Source organism: Curcuma longa, chromosome 21, assembly GCF_044706935.1.
Source record: "Curcuma longa cultivar G26 ecotype Majalengka, Jawa Barat chromosome 21, ITB_CL_G26_1.1, whole genome shotgun sequence".
Taxonomy (NCBI): Eukaryota; Viridiplantae; Streptophyta; class Magnoliopsida; order Zingiberales; family Zingiberaceae; genus Curcuma; species Curcuma longa.
In genome coordinates, this window is record NC_133881.1 from 11457959 (window position 1) to 11473850 (window position 15892).

A 15892-nucleotide genomic window follows, 5' to 3' on the forward strand; every position below is an offset into this window, starting at 1 on the left:
AAAATATAATTAATTTAATTTTTATTATATTACTCTTGATTTAATTTATTTTTAGAGTAATTAATAATATTAATGATGATAATCAATTGATAATATATAAAAATTAAATATAATTTATTTATAATTTTTTAAATTTAAAATAAAATTTATATATTTTTAATAAAAAAATTCATTAAAATAATTATTTTAATAAAAAAATTCATTAAATTAATAAATATAATTCTTTAATTTTATTTTTTAAATTTAAAATAAATTTAAATATATTAATAAAATAATTCATTAAAATAATTATTTTAATAAAATAATTTATTAAATTAATAAATATAATTCATTAAATTTATTTTTTAAAATTTAAAATAAATTATCTCTTTTAAATTTATAAATATTTAAAATTAAATTTTATTAAATTAATTAATTCTGTTTCAATTAGGTGTCACGGTATATTTCAACCAATTTAGTTTTAAAATTGAAGGATAATCATGAAAAAAAAATTATTAACCTCAGAAAACCTTAAGTTGCCAAAGTGTGCATGTTCCTAAGTTATAATCCATTTGTTGATGTAACAGTGATGTTGTATTATTTGAAAATCGATCATAATCTGAATTAAATAAGGTTATCATCAATAACCTTGAACAAATAACTAAGGTTATTAATGATAACCTCCAACCAAGCACCCCTAAAGGATATTTGATGTCTCCAGAGCATAGTTAAGTTGGTTACGACGGAGTAGAATTTTTGAAGTGGATAAGGGTTGAATTTTGGTAAAGTCGAGGTAATGCATTCCTTCGTCGTGGCCAACTATAGATTTTCGATTTACCTCCTCGCAGATGATAATGTTAATTCTTATAGTAGTTAGAAGGAAATGACTACGATTGGGCAAAATTTTAAAAGGGTGCTCATAATTTTCCTTATTATCAAACGAACATCTCATTTAAAATATATATATATATAAAAGAGTACCTCATTATTATTATTTATCTCAAAAATAATTTTATTTTAATATTATTATAATAATTATAACTATAGTAATGATGATCATAATTTCTATGTTACATAGTATTAAAGTGATTTTGATAAATTTAAATAATTTTTATCAAAAATATTTTAATATAATAATATTTTATGTTAATAATTTTAATTAGGTTGAAGTAGTTTTACTCTATTATATAATAATTATAGTCATAATTGCTACCACCGTGTTGAAATAAAAAGTATATTTTACCTAAAATATATGATAAAGTGCGTATTTGATATTTTTTTTTAAAAAAAGTGCACTTTAAGATAACAAAAATAACAAGTGGCTTCCTTTTACTTTTGTGTCCAAGTTTAAAACTTGATTAATAAAAAAAGTTTTGTGTCAACCATATTACAGTAGTGTTGACCAAATTTATCCAATTTTTTTTATTAGTATAAATTTTAGAATTAGAAACTTTCTTAGTGGTTGTTTCGATTGAGATCGCCTAGTGAATGCGTCATCCGCCACGTAGCACCACGGCCGACATCGTGGAGAGGAGGAAAATGACGAACTCCGGGACCTGCAAACATCAACACCGTGAGAAGGAAGGTCATGGGTGTCCTTGGCTCGACCACTCCGACGCTCAAGTCAGTTACCGGGAGGAGGAAAGTAGCAAGTGGTAAGTAAGAAGAAGAAGAAGAATTATCTATTGCTTACCTGTGCATAGTTATATAGACGAAGAGGAGAGAGAATTATACTCGTTTGTCTTATCGTTAATTAAGAAAAAATATATTCTGTGCAATATATTTTATCAGAGGAGTTGTCTCTCCGTCATTAAGGAAAATATTATCTGACAAGGAGATATTTTGTCAGGGTATGGAGAATATCCTGTCAGGATTATCCGCGATCATTACAGATGGAATGCCCCCTCACCATCATACCTTCGACTGTCAGGCCCCATAACTGCTAGTGGGCGGTGGCAGTATGAATATCTGATGGATTGGAGGTGGTGGTGGTATGAATATCTGACGGATTGGATTTGATTGTGATCGTCTGAGAGATTTGGCGGTTTAAAAAGATGGGTCAAGGCAAGTGGTCGAGTAGATGGGTGAGTGATCGGATAGGGATGAGTCGAATGTGTTCAATTAAGTCCAATCAATCGGTCAAGTCAATCATGACGACTGGGTCTCTCTCGCCTGTGCCACGTGTCAAACAAGTCACTATTTTTTTGTCTATGTGTCGTGATCTAAGACTGGTCTTCGCGGGCCAGATCATACTACCCATAACATGGGTCTCCCCGCAAGTCTAATCGAAGGAGCGGACCAGTCGACTGACTAGATTGAGTTTAGGATAGGCTGAATACGAACGCGATCAGAGATGGAGAGAAAGTCCCGGTTGGATTACGTGTCCAACTATTCTACAGTTATATGATGAATGGTTCACCTGGCGTGAGGTGCACTGGATAAAACTGAGGCTTACATCTAATACTGTCCTATTTCTTACAGCTGTGGTCTGAACACTTGGGGTTGCACCATAGATTGCCTCGCCTGTACCAAGAGTTCCAGTCCATGGAGGGACGGATAAGAGAATACGAAGCTCGTGGGACACAACCAGTGTGGGACGTAGAGGCATTGTGGGCCGACTTACTAAAGAGTCAGCGGGAATTGGAGGAACAATAGGTTAGCTTGGCTCATTACCAGGATGAACTTGGGGAGGCAAAGGAACAGCATACTGTTGGGTTGCAAGAGTGCAAATATAGTTCCACATCTAAAACACATGGAAAAGATCATGGGTTTAAAAGGATGAAAGGTATCTCTATTGGTATGATGTCTTTTGGGTTGAGTCCAAGAACAAAACCATGAGGGCTTAAGCCAAAAGTGGATAATATAATGCTATTGTAGAGATATTTTGATTCCATCGGTTCTAACAATTGGTATCAGAGCGAGGCCGCTCTTCACCAGACTAATTGCCAGAAGAGCCATGATCCAGATCTAACCATGTGGGTTGAATCTTAAACAAAGGAAGTAGGTGCTCCCATATCTAGATCAAGAGAACCAAACACCAAGCAGAAAGTCTTAGTAGGTCGGGCGGACCGAGGGGCAGGAAGTCTTAATAGGTTAGGTGGGCCGAGGGGCAGAAAGTTCTAGTTGCGGCTAGGCAGGAAGTTCTAGTAGATCGGATGGACCGAGGGGCAGGAAGGCAGAAAGTCCTAGTATATAGGTCGGGTGGACCGAGGGGCAGAAAGTTCTAGTTGCGACTAGGCAGGAAGTCCTAGTATGTCGAGTGGACCGAGGGATAGGAAGTCCTAGTAGGTCGGGTGAACCGAGGGGTAGGAAGTCCTAGTGGGTCGGGTGGACCGAGGGACAGAAAATCCTGGTGGGTCGAGGATTCAAACATCAAACGGAGGCTTTCCGTTTGAGGGGGGTATGTGGTCCTTTGTTTGAGGGGAGATTGTTGGATTGCAAGGGTGCAAATATAGTCCCACATCTAAAACACATGAAAAAGATCATGGGTTTAAAAGGATGAAAGATATCTCCATTGTTTTGAGGCCTTTTGGGTTGAGCTCAAGAACAAAACCATGAGGGCTTAGGCCTAAAGTGGATAATATCATGTCATTGTGGAGATATTTTGATTCCATCGGTTCTAACACATACGACCCTAGAGCAGATACTGTAAGAAATCCAACAAGAAGTAATGCATTTGGCTGCTCTAACGGAGCAACAAGAGACTCTCCTTAATCACGCTCAAGACCAGCTACTTGATCGGGATGCTCAGTTGCACCAAGTTATTGAGGATTTGAAAATTTTTCAGAGGCAGGAAGAGGATACCATGGAGGGTCAACGGGGATTAGAGTCAACCTTGGAAGGAGCCCGAGCTGAGCTAAAGAAAGGTCAGGAAGAGTTAGCTACCTATAAAGCCGAAGAAGAGCTCCGTTTATCGGGACGCCAAGAGCAGTGGTTGCGTTCGGATGAATATTTAGACATTTTTCATGCTAAGGTTGCGAGGATGCTTCAGCATGGTTTTGAGGGCGCTCTGAAATAAGTTCACCTAGTTGGGTTATTTCCTCTAGGAACTTCCCTGGATTTCTTGAACATAGAGAAAATCTGGATCAAACTGCCCGAGTTTGCAAGGAGGGGAGAATGAGATTAGACCTATATGAATTGGTGTAATATTTTTGTCTCCAAAGTGTCCCACTTAATCTTGATTAGTGCCACTTATTCTTGATCCTTAAAAAAATTAATCCTAGGATTGCTTAAGCCAAGGATTCAGATCGAGTCGGCCTAGGGCGAACCAATCCATATTCACCACACGATGCCCGACACGAGTTATCCACTAGAATCGATCCCCTGAATTAATAACCCCTATGACCCACACTAGTTCACATAAACCATTCTTCATTTCTTCTCACACATTTTTATTAACTTCTGCTTTGTATCTTCTCTCTGATCAGACTCTTTCACAGAGGGCTTCCCTAATTAAGAATTAGATAAATTAATAAATTGTCCAACGGCATGTTCTTCTTAATTAAGGTCGATCCTTAACTAACAGGTTCCTTAATTTTATGGTCTTGCCGATCCTTAATTAATCACATCTAAATTATTGACAGCTATTCTTTATATATATATATATATATATGTTGGAATTTTGCAATTTTCCTAATATCGAGAAATCTCAACGCATGCATCGTCTATCCAATTCTTAAGAAACAACAAGAAGGAAAAATTCGGAAGCGTACCGGAATCCATCGCTAGCAGCCGAGAATGATATTCCAAAAGGTGCAGAATTCCTTAGGTTTCTCTGACGATGGGGATTCCAGCGAAACAATTCTGTCGCTCTGCCTTTTGGGGACCATAACCCCTTATAAGGATTGACATATTTCTAATTTGGCCCCTCATCAAATTAGAAATACTACAAATGGTATCCACATTTATAATTCATAATAAATATGCCCTTAAGTCAAATTCCAAATAAAATTTAGATCACAAAATTGACTTAATTTATTTGATGATCATATATATTCATTAATTATACAAATGTCCCATTAGATACTAACAATCTCCCACTGGACATATATATAATTAAAATGAATGATATATCCTTAGTGTGCACAATATTGTCATCAAATCCGAGGACATTCCTAATATATATCGCTTTTGGCAAAGCGCTTTTCAAGTTCTGCAAGGTAATCTTTAGCATTGGTGGTGTCTTTAGATACTGCACCCCTGAACACCTCCGGAATTGCACGCTTAATAATCATTAGACTCATGCGGTTAGAGCGTTCCCATTTCTCAAATTTAGCTTTCTCTTCAAGAGAGCTAGCTACCGTAGGAGTAGGGGGTTGCTCCGTCCGTATCGCAAGGTCCATGTCCATGCATCCGAGAACTATCTGAATGTTCTCCTTCCAGTCCTTAAAGTTGGAACCATTAAGGACCGGTATTGAATTTAAGTTGGCAGAGATATTTGCAACATTAACTGAAAAGAGAACAGAAAATAAACTGTAAATAACATGCACACTACTTTAATTTTCAATCTAGTTCAAAATAATTAACATACCCATCCAAGATATTTAGTGCACCATTAATTTCAAGTCTTTGGAGAGTAAAATTAACTGCTAGTAATATCCTTATTGTAATAATCAAACACTAACAATAAAGCACGACAAATAACAAATTCCTCTTTGGATTGATTTGCTATTCTCATGTGAAATCCTTATAATCGTTACGTGTTTACTATCACAGGTAATTTATGTACTTCGGTCAATCATTGACCGTCCTTTGGGCCGAGCAAATGATCACATGGAAATACATAATTACAAACATTCAAAATTCAAAATTAAATAAACCAAATTAGAGAGGTCACTTTGGTAACTTCATAATTCAACTTATTTAATTTGAATAAAGAACTAAATGTTAATTAAAGAACAAGATAAAAAAAACGAAGGTTAAAGAGTTGAAGAACTTTTTACACTGAACTAAGTAATTCACTGCTGTGAAAGAAAAATATATATATATTTTCCAATGTAAATAATACATTTACACCTTACGGCATACTATAATAATATCTCAATATTAATGAAACCCATATAATCCATTTAAAATTTAAATCTATATTATAAAATAAGTTAATTAAATTATTTTATCAAAATAATTTAATTAAATTGAATGGATTACATGCACGTCTGTTTAATCATGCACGTCTGTTTATTCACGCAAGTTCTTTTTTTTTATTATTATTATTAACTTAATAACATGCATTTAGTTATTAAGTTAATTAATAACATTATTAAGCACGTTGCCAAAAACAGAAAATGTCCTTTGAAAACTGGCGACGACGACTCCACATCGTTATTAAGTAAATTAATAACGTTATTAAGAAAACCACGTTGCCAAAACCGATGCATGCACTTTGTGGTGGTTTTTTAAAATTAACTTAATAAAAAAAACCACGTTTCCTTGCCCTAACCTACACACCGTGCACTACAGTTTCGCCCACCTGCGCGCTGCAGTTCGCCTGCCACCGGCGCTTGCCTTCCCGGCGCCTGCACCAGGCCGCCGTTTCTTACTTCGCCGGCGTCACAGGGATCTCTCGCACACAGACAGTGCCGGTGTGCTGTCGTGTTCGTCGTCAGCCAAACACGCAGAGAAATCGAGGAAAATCCGTGTTCGGGCAGAGAAATCATGAAAACCAGAAAGAAAACCGAACAGTATAGTAGAATTTCTTAAGAACTGAGATAAATCTCGCTCTGATACCAATTGTTGGAATTTTGTAATTTTCCTAATGTCGAGATCTCAACACATGCATCGTCTATCCAATTCTTAAGAAACAACAAGAAGGAAAAATTCGAAAAGCGTACCGGAATCCATCACTAGCAGCCGAGAATGATCTTCCAAAAGGTGCAGAGTTCCTTAGGTTTCCTTAGGTTTCTCTGACGATGGGGATTCAGCTAAACAATTCTGTCGCTCTGCCTTTTGGGGACCATAACTCCTTATAAGGATTGACATATTTCTAATTTGGCCCCTCATCAAATTAGAAATACTACAAATGGTATCCACATTTATAATTCATAATAAATATGCCCTTAAGTCAAATTCTAAATAAAATTTAGATCACAAAATTGACTTAATTTATTTGATGATCATATATATTTATTAATTATACAAATGTCCCATTAGATACTAACAATATATATATATATACGAGTTTCATATCCTGCGCAACAGCCCGCTGCGCGCTCGTGCGCGATCCGATCTCAGCCGTCCATTTCTCGCGATTGCACAGTGTTTCTCCTCGGACGTTCGCCGATTCCCGGCGTCCGTTCATCACCGTCCGACCACCGATTGCCGCCGGACCGGACCCGTTGGAACCGCAACTCACCGGCGGTCCGGTGGATGCCGGAGTCCGGCCCCGATTCGGCCGGAATCCGGCCGGATTCCGGCGAAATCGACGAACAGGGCGTCTGCTGTGTTTCGGCTAGAGTTCCGGCCGGATTCGGCCCAATCCGGCCGAAATCCGGTGCCGATGTGTGCGCCGTCGAGTTGCGCTTCCAACGAGCCCGGGATGGTGGCCGGCGGTGACCGGACGGCGAAGAACGGCGGCGATGAACGGCGGGAGGTCGGGCGGTCGCGTACGGGAGTCGGGATTTTCCGTCGCGCGGGATATCATTTCTCTCTCTCTCTCTCTCTCTCTCTCTCTCTCTCTCTCTATATATATATATATATATATATATATATATATATATATATATATTTGATGCCCTGTTAGTCTCGTTTCGGTCGTCTAACCTCATCTCGACTATCTCAGTCGTCTCATGTCGGCCAGTATCGTCTCGGTAGCTCAGTCGTCTCGGCTTGACCAACCTCATCTCGGCTAGTCTTATCTCGGCCAACTTCGTCTCAACCATTTCAGTCATATCATCTCGGTCAAGCTCGTCTCGGTAGCTCAGTCGTCTCGGCTTGGCTAGCTTCATCTCGATCGTCTTGTCTCACCGATCTCGCCTTGACCATCTCAGTCGTCTCGTCTCGACCAACCTCGTTTTGGTAGCTCAGTCGTCTTGGCTCAACCAGTCTCGTCTCGATCATCTCGGCCTCAAGTCTCGTCTCGATCATCTCGGCCTCAAGTCTCATCTCAGCCACTTCGCCTCAACTGACTCCATCCTGGGTTTCACCTTCATATTTTCTGCAAACCACTATCTCACAGTACCTAGTAAAAGAGAATGCGAATATTCTCACGGATACGCAGCAATCCAAGAATGAATAGGCAGTTACGAGGTTATCAAACCCGATCCCCTAGGATATCCTTTTTCTGCACATAACACCAAAAGGAAATGGTTGTGAGATCTGGTCCCCTCTGCAGTTTGTTATAAGGGTTCTATCCCATCCGACGTGAAGATGCCTTGAGCAGGTTATAAAAGGCTTAGCCCACAGGCTTATTCCAGGTTGGACTCTAAAAACTCTACTAGATCTTCTTTCTTGTCCACTTTTCATCATCTTTCGCATAACCCTAATTTGAATATCGGAGTGAGCTATTGGGACTCTCCGACAATAGTCTAACCTCTTCTTGAAGTATGTTTCACGTCCTAATCGTCTCCTACATCCTAATCCATTCAGAAGGTCGTATACGTCGGACTGTTCGTTGACTGATGATTTGATCATCTGTGGTATTTGACCGGAACACCACCGATGATTACTCAATTATTTAATTGGATCAAAACAAAACTTTTCATTCGCCATTGCCAAGAAATTACCAAACCAAATCAACAAATTAATTTGCCATGTGACATAGAAAAGGAAAAAAAAAATGGAGGCCGTGTTGGTATTTTCCTAATGTTGAGAAATCTCAACGCATGCATCGTCTATCCAATTCTTAAGAAACAACAAGAAAAATTCGGAAGCGTACCGGAATCCATCGCTAGCAGCCGAGGATGATCTTCCAAAAGGTGCAGAGTTCCTTAGGTTTCCGTAGTTTCTCTGACGATGGGGATTCAGAAAAATAATTCTGTCGCTCTGCCTTTTGGGGACCATAACCCCTTATAAAGATTGACATATTTCTAATTTGGCCCCTCATCAAATTAGAATTACAAAATGGTATCCACATTTATAATTCATAACAAATATGCCCTTAAGTCAAATTCCAAATAAAATTTAGATCACAAATTTTGACTTAATAATATTTGATGACCATATATATTCATTTAATTATATAATTGTCCCATTAGATCTAACAATCTCCCACTGGACATATATATAATTAAAATGAATGATATATCCTTAGTGTGCACAATATTGTCATCAAATCCGAGGACATTCCTAACAATCTCGTCCATTAGTCATATTAACATAGGATCAAAGCGGTCTTCGTTGTATCAATCACAACTAAACCTATCAATGGTCACATACATCAACATAACTAAATGACATAGATCAATCATGAATTAGTGGCATGAAAATTACATGCAAGGTGATCTGTTCATGTCAATTTTCAACTGGTCCAACTTTAACTGTATTGAGATCAAACTTTAACATAATTGTACAAAGTGTAATGAACTGAATGATGCTTTATTACTGATCAGAATAACAAATACATGAGTATCTATAAAACAAACTGAAAGACAATCAAAATTACAAACTCCCACTCAACCTAGAGATCATCCATCTCTAAAACTCCCATACGAGCAGTATGCTCAAGAAAGACATTAGGTGGCAAACCCTTTGTCAGGGGGTCAGCTACCATGGAGTTTGTACCCAAGTGTTCTATAGAAATCTGTCCACTTTGTACCCTTTCCTTCACAACTAGGAACTTGATGTCGATATGCTTTGACTTCGTTGAGCTCCTATTGTTGTTAGAATATAATACAGCTGATTTGTTGTCACAAAATAATCTAAGGGGTCTTTCAATCCCTTCCAGAATGCGCAGCTCCGTGACAAGACTCTTCAGCCATATTGCATGATTTGATGCCTCATAACATGCTACAAATTCTGCTGCCATGGTGGAGGAAGCTGTGAGTCCCTGTTTGGAACTCCTCCAAGAAATGGCTCCACCAGCCAACATGAAGACATAGCCCGAAGTGGATCTCAAACTATCTTGGCATCCTCCAAAATCAGAGTCAGAATACCCAATGATCTCAAGACTATCTGACCTCTGATACGTGAGCATGTAACCTCTAGTTCTCTTCAGATATCTCATAACCCTTTTAGCTGCTTTCCAGTGATCCATACCTGGGTTGCTTAAATATCTGCCTAATACGCCAACTATGTACGCAATATCCGGACGCGTACAAACCTGAGCATACATAAGACTTCCAACTGCCGAAGCATATGGAATCTTTTGCATTTCCTGAATTTCAAGATTTCCTTTAGGGCATTGTTTGAGACTAAATTTGTCTCCCTTAGCGACCGGGGTGCTTCCTGGTTTACAATCTTGCATGCCATATCTTTTAAGTACTTTATCGATATAGCCCATTTGTGACAATCTAAGAATACCTCGAGAACGATCCCGATGTATCTGAATTCCTAATACAAATGAGGCCTCACCAAGATCTTTCATCTCGAAATTTCTTGACAAAAAATTCTTGGTTTGGTGCAATAAGCCTATATCATTTGTGGCAAGCAAAATGTCATCCACATATAAAACCAAATATATGTGTTTACTCCCACTGAATTTGTGATACACACAATCATCAATTAAATTCGCTCCAAAACCAAATGAGAGAATTACCTCATGAAATTTATGGTACCACTGACGAGACGCTTGCTTAAGCCCATAGATGGATTTCTTTAATTTGCAAACCATATTCTTTGGATCTCCTGACACAAAGTTTTCTGGTTGCACCATATAGATTGTTTCATCAATGTCTCCATTGAGAAACGCCGTCTTTACATCCATCTGATGTAGCTCCATATCAAAATGTGCAACAAGTGCCATGATTGTCCTAAAAGAGTCTTTGGTTGAAACCGGAGAAAAAGTCTCTTTATAGTCAATCCCATATTTTTGAGTAAAGCCTTTTGCCACAAGACGAGCTTTATACTTTTCCACATTACCTCTTGAATCCCTTTTGGTTTTAAAAATCCATTTACAACCAATAGGTTTCATACCTTCTGGTAATGGGACAAGTTCCCAAACTTTATTGTCTTGCATAGACTTATACTCTTCATTCATTGCATCAATCCACTTTTCTGAAATGGAACTATCCATGGCTTGACGAAAATTGATGGGATCATCTTCCGTCATACCAGGATCATCCTCATGTTCCTGAAGAAATACATAGTCATCCGACATAGTGCTTCTCCTTTCTCTTGTAGATCGCCGCAATGACACTTGTTCCTCAATAGCTTCTTCTTGAGGTTGTTGAGTTTGCACCTCTGGAAGATTAACATTGTCTTGATTTTCTGGAATTATTCCGATATTTTCAATGACCGGATGAGAATCCTGATCATTGTCTAAAGAAATCGGAATAGGAATCAACTCCTCGTTAACCGAAGTAGAAGTTGATTCTTCCTCAAAGACAAAATCCTTTATTTGATTCTTCCCCCCAAACTCAATATCCTCAAAAAATACAGCTGTACCCGTCTCGAAAATCGATTTTAAGTTGGGATCATAAAATTTATAGCCCCTTGATCGCTCAGAATAGCCAATAAAATAGCTGCTAACTGTTTTGGGGTCCAATTTATCCGTATGAGGCTTATAAGGCCTTGCTTCAGCTGGACATCCCCAAACATGGAAATGCTTTAGGCTGGGTTTTCGCCCTAACCAAAGCTCATAAGGTGTTTTAGCAGCTGCTTTTGTTGGTACTCTATTGAGAATGTATGCTGCAGTTTTTAATGCCTCACCCCAGAGTGACTTTGGTAAGGAAGAATGGCTAACCATACTCCTTACCATATCCTGTAGAGTGCGATTTCGTCTTTCCGCTACACCATTCATGCTTGGAGAGCCCGGCATGGTGTATTGTGGGACGATACCACACTCCTCTAGGTATTTGGCAAAAGGCCCTGGACGTTGTTCACCTGAACCGTCATACCGACCGTAGTATTCACCACCACGATCGGACTTTACTTTCTTTATCTTTCTGTTAAGTTGATTTTCAACTTCAGCCTTAAATGACTTGAACACGTCCAATGTTTGAGCCTTTTCCTGAATAAGAAAAATGTATGCATATCTAGAGAAATCGTCTATGAATGATACGAAATAGCGTTGACCATTCCAAGAAGGAATTGGAAATGGCCCACATACATCCGTATGTATCAACTCAAGGACTTCCGTAGCTCTATATGCATTCAATTTTCTATCTTTGGTTTGTTTTCCTTTAATGCATTCAACACAGACATTAAAGTCCGTGAAATCAATGGAATTCAGGATCCCATCTGACACAAGACGTTCAACTCTATTTCTAGAGATGTGACCTAGACGTTTGTGCCATAATGCACCCGAAGTATTATCATTTAGTTTTCGTTTAGTACCTCTTGATTCAATGTTTAGGGTTTCATTATATGAAGCATTTGTATCAAGTAAATATAGATTGTCATATTGCATTAATGAACCGGTTCCAACAATTGAATTACCAATAGATAACTGAAACTGATTGTTTCCAAATGAACAAGAGTAACCAGATTTGTCCAAATAACAAACAGAAATTAAATTCCGTCTAAAAGACGGTACCACAAAAGTATCTATTAAATCCAAATAGTGACCAGTACTGAGTAACAATCTAAAGTGCCCTATTGCTTCAACTTCTACCGATTTTCCATCGCCCACAAAAATGCGTCTTTCAGCATCACTTGGCTTTCGGTAGTTCAGGCAACCCTCCATTGAAATACTGATGTTAGTAGTAGCACCGGAGTCTAACCACCAAGTATTTCTAGGTACTGAAGCTAAATTTACTTCAGAACAAACCAAATTAAGAAACATACCCTTTTTCTCGCGCCATGCACGATATTTGGTACATTCCTTCTTCATGTGTCCAGCCTTATTGCAAAAGAAACAATCTCCTTTATTTTGTTTCTTTGCACTTGGACCTGCAGCATCCACATTCTTCCTTTTCTTGCCCTTATCCTTAGAGGTGCTTGCTAGATGAGCACTTTCAGTCTTTTCTTGCTTCAATCTCTCTTCCTCTTGAACACAATGAGAGATCAGTTCATTCAAATTCCACGTTTCCTTTTGACAGTTAAAACTGACCTTAAAGTGGTTGAATTGAACTGGAAGAGAAATCAGAATGAGATGCACAAGTAACTCCTCATGCAAATCAAGCTTTAATGCTTTAAGTTTTGAAGCAAGATTGGACATCTCCATGATGTACTCCCTTATATTACCATTGCCCTTATACTTCATTGAAATCAAGCTCTTAAGAATAGTGCTTGTTTCAGCCTTATCGCTTTTGGCAAAGCGCTTTTCAAGTTCTGCAAGGTAATCTTTAGCATTGGTGGTGTCCTTAGACACTGCACCCCTGAACACCTCCGGAATTGCACGCTTAATGATCATTAGACTCATGCGGTTAGAGCGTTCCCACTTCTCAAATTTAGCTTTCTCTTCAAGAGAGCTAGCTACCGTAGGAGTAGGGGGTTGCTCCGTCCGTATCGCAAGGTCCATGTCCATGCATCCGAGAACTATCTGAATGTTCTCCTTCCAGTCCTTAAAGTTGGAACCATTAAGGACCGGTATTGAATTTAAGTTGGCAGAGATATTTGCAACATTAACTGAAAAGAGAACAGAAAATAAACTGTAAATAACATGCACACTACTTTAATTTTCAATCTAGTTCAAAATAATTAGCAAACCCATCCAAGATATCTAGTGCACCATTAATTTCAAGTCTTTGGACAGTAAAATTAACTGCTAGTAATATCCTTGTTGTAATAATCAAACACTAACAATAAAGCACGACAAATAACAAACCCCTCTTTGGATTGATTTGCTATTCTCATGTGAAATCCTTATAATTGTTACGTGTTTATTATCACAGGTAATTTATGTACTCCGGTCAACCATTGACCGTCCTTTGGGCCGATCAAATGATCACATGGAAATACACAATTACAAACATTCAAAATTCAAAATTAAACAAACCAAATTAGAGAGGTCACTTTGGCAACATCATAATTCAACTTATTTAATTTGAATAAAGAACTAAATGCTAATTAAAGAACAAGATTAAAAATGAATGTTAATCTTTAAATGAACTCACGGCCATGTAATTAACTGTAAAATTAATTAACTGATGGACATATAATTAACTATAAAATTAATTAACTCTTTCCTTTAATTAATTAATTCTATCTTTTAATTAATCCACGTCATATTAACTGTTCATTAAAAAAAAATACCATGTTGCTAAAAAACCGATGCAACGTGCTGGTTTCAACTTCTGCTGAACAAAACTGGCACAGTACCATTATGAATTAAAATCACATTGCAACATCAAGCAACGATTAACCAAAGCAAGCAACGCTTTATGCATGCAATTGGACCGTGGCAATTGCTTCAATTCATTAATTAACTTAATTAAAAAAAACATGCAATTCATGCAATTTAAACCGAAGCAAGCATTTGCTTTAATCCATGCAACGTACAAGAAATTTCCACATCCAACGTGCCTTATGGTGGGCCATTTTTTTTTTTTTAATTAACTTAATAAAAAGAAAAACCACCGAAACGTGGTTTTTTTTTTAATTTTAAAAGAAAAAAACCCACGTTTCATTTTTTTTTTATTAATTAACTTAATAAAACCACCGAAACGTGGTTTGCAGTAATTAAAAAACTTAATGACGCTGCAGTTCGCCCGCCACCGACGTGGATTTTTTTTTTTAATTAATTAATTAATTAAAAAAAACCACGTTAATTTCCTTGCCCTAACCCAACGCCGTGCGCTGCAGTTCTGCCCGCCTGCGCCTGCAGCACCGCCTGCCGCCGGCGCTTGCCTGCCGACGCCGCTTGCCTTGCCGACGCCTGCACCAGGCCGCCCGTTTCTTACTTCGCCGGCGTCACAGGGATCTCTCGGACGCAGACAGCGCCGGTGCGCTGCCGTGTTCGTCGTCGGCCAAACACGCAGAGAAATCAAGAAAATCGTGGAAGAAACAAAATAAAAAAGTAGCAAAGAAAATCAAATAAAATGATTTCAGAATTTCTTAAGAATTTGGAGATAACCTGGCTCTGATACCAATTGTTGGTATTTTCCCTAATGTTGAGAAATCTCAACGCATGTATCGTCTATCCAATTCTTAAGAAACAACAAGAACAAAAATTCGGAAGCGTACCGGAATCCATCGCTAGCAGCCGAGGATGATCTTCCAAAAGGTGCAGAGTTCCTTAGGTTTCCTTAGTTTCTCTGACGATGGGGATTCAGAAAAATAATTCTGTCGCTCTGCCTTTTGGGGACCATAACCCCTTATAAAGATTGACATATTTCTAATTTGGCCCCTCATCAAATTAGAAATATTACAAATGGTATCCACAATTATAATTCATAACAATTATGCCCTTAAGTCAAATTCCAAATAAAATTTAGATCACAAATTTTGACTTAATATATTTGATGACCATATATATTCATTAATTATACAAATGTCCCATTAGATACTAACAACAGGAGGCTCTTCAGCTCCAGGCCCGAGCACCCCGGCCCGCGCTTCGCCAGCCCCTCGGCGCTGCCCTTCGTCGGAAGCCTGCACCACCTCGTCGGCAAGCTCCCTCACCACGCCCTTCGCGACCTCGCGCGCAAGCACGGCAACGTCATGAGGATACGCCTCGGTCAGGTCGATCAGATCGTCCTCAGCTCGCGGGAGGGCGCGCAGCAGGCCCTCAAGGCGCAGGACGCCAACTTCGCCTTCCGCCCGGAGTTCACCGCCGCCAAGATCATCGCCTACGGGGCCAGCGACATCGCCTTCTCCAACGGCGAGTACTGGCGCCAGCTGCGCAAGATCTGCGTCATGGAGCTGCTCGGCGCGAAGC

The 15892-nt window shown here is 38.7% G+C and overlaps 1 protein-coding gene across 1 annotated transcript; it reads right to left on the reverse strand.

Moving 5' to 3' along the window:
• Positions 1 to 11905: 11905 nt before the first annotated feature.
• Positions 11906 to 13620, reverse strand: LOC141815530 (uncharacterized). The gene is made up of 2 exons (XM_074703479.1): positions 12859 to 13620; positions 11906 to 12751 (listed from the first exon to the last, which is right to left on the reverse strand). The coding sequence occupies exons 1-2, from the start codon at positions 13538 to 13540 to the stop codon at positions 12723 to 12725; spliced, it is 711 nt and encodes a 236-aa protein (XP_074559580.1). The 5' UTR covers positions 13541 to 13620; the 3' UTR covers positions 11906 to 12722.
• Between the last annotated feature and the right edge of the window lie 2272 nt (positions 13621 to 15892).

Excerpts from the sequence above, each read along its gene's own strand:
- LOC141815530 (XM_074703479.1), bottom strand. The coding sequence starts at position 13,540 with ATGGACATGGACCTTGCGATACGGACGGAGCAACCCCCTACTCCTACG. Across the intron at positions 12,752-12,858 it reads TGCATGGCGCGAGAAAAAGG|GGTTGCCTGAACTACCGAAA; the intron begins GTATGTTTCTTA and ends ATTTCAATGGAG.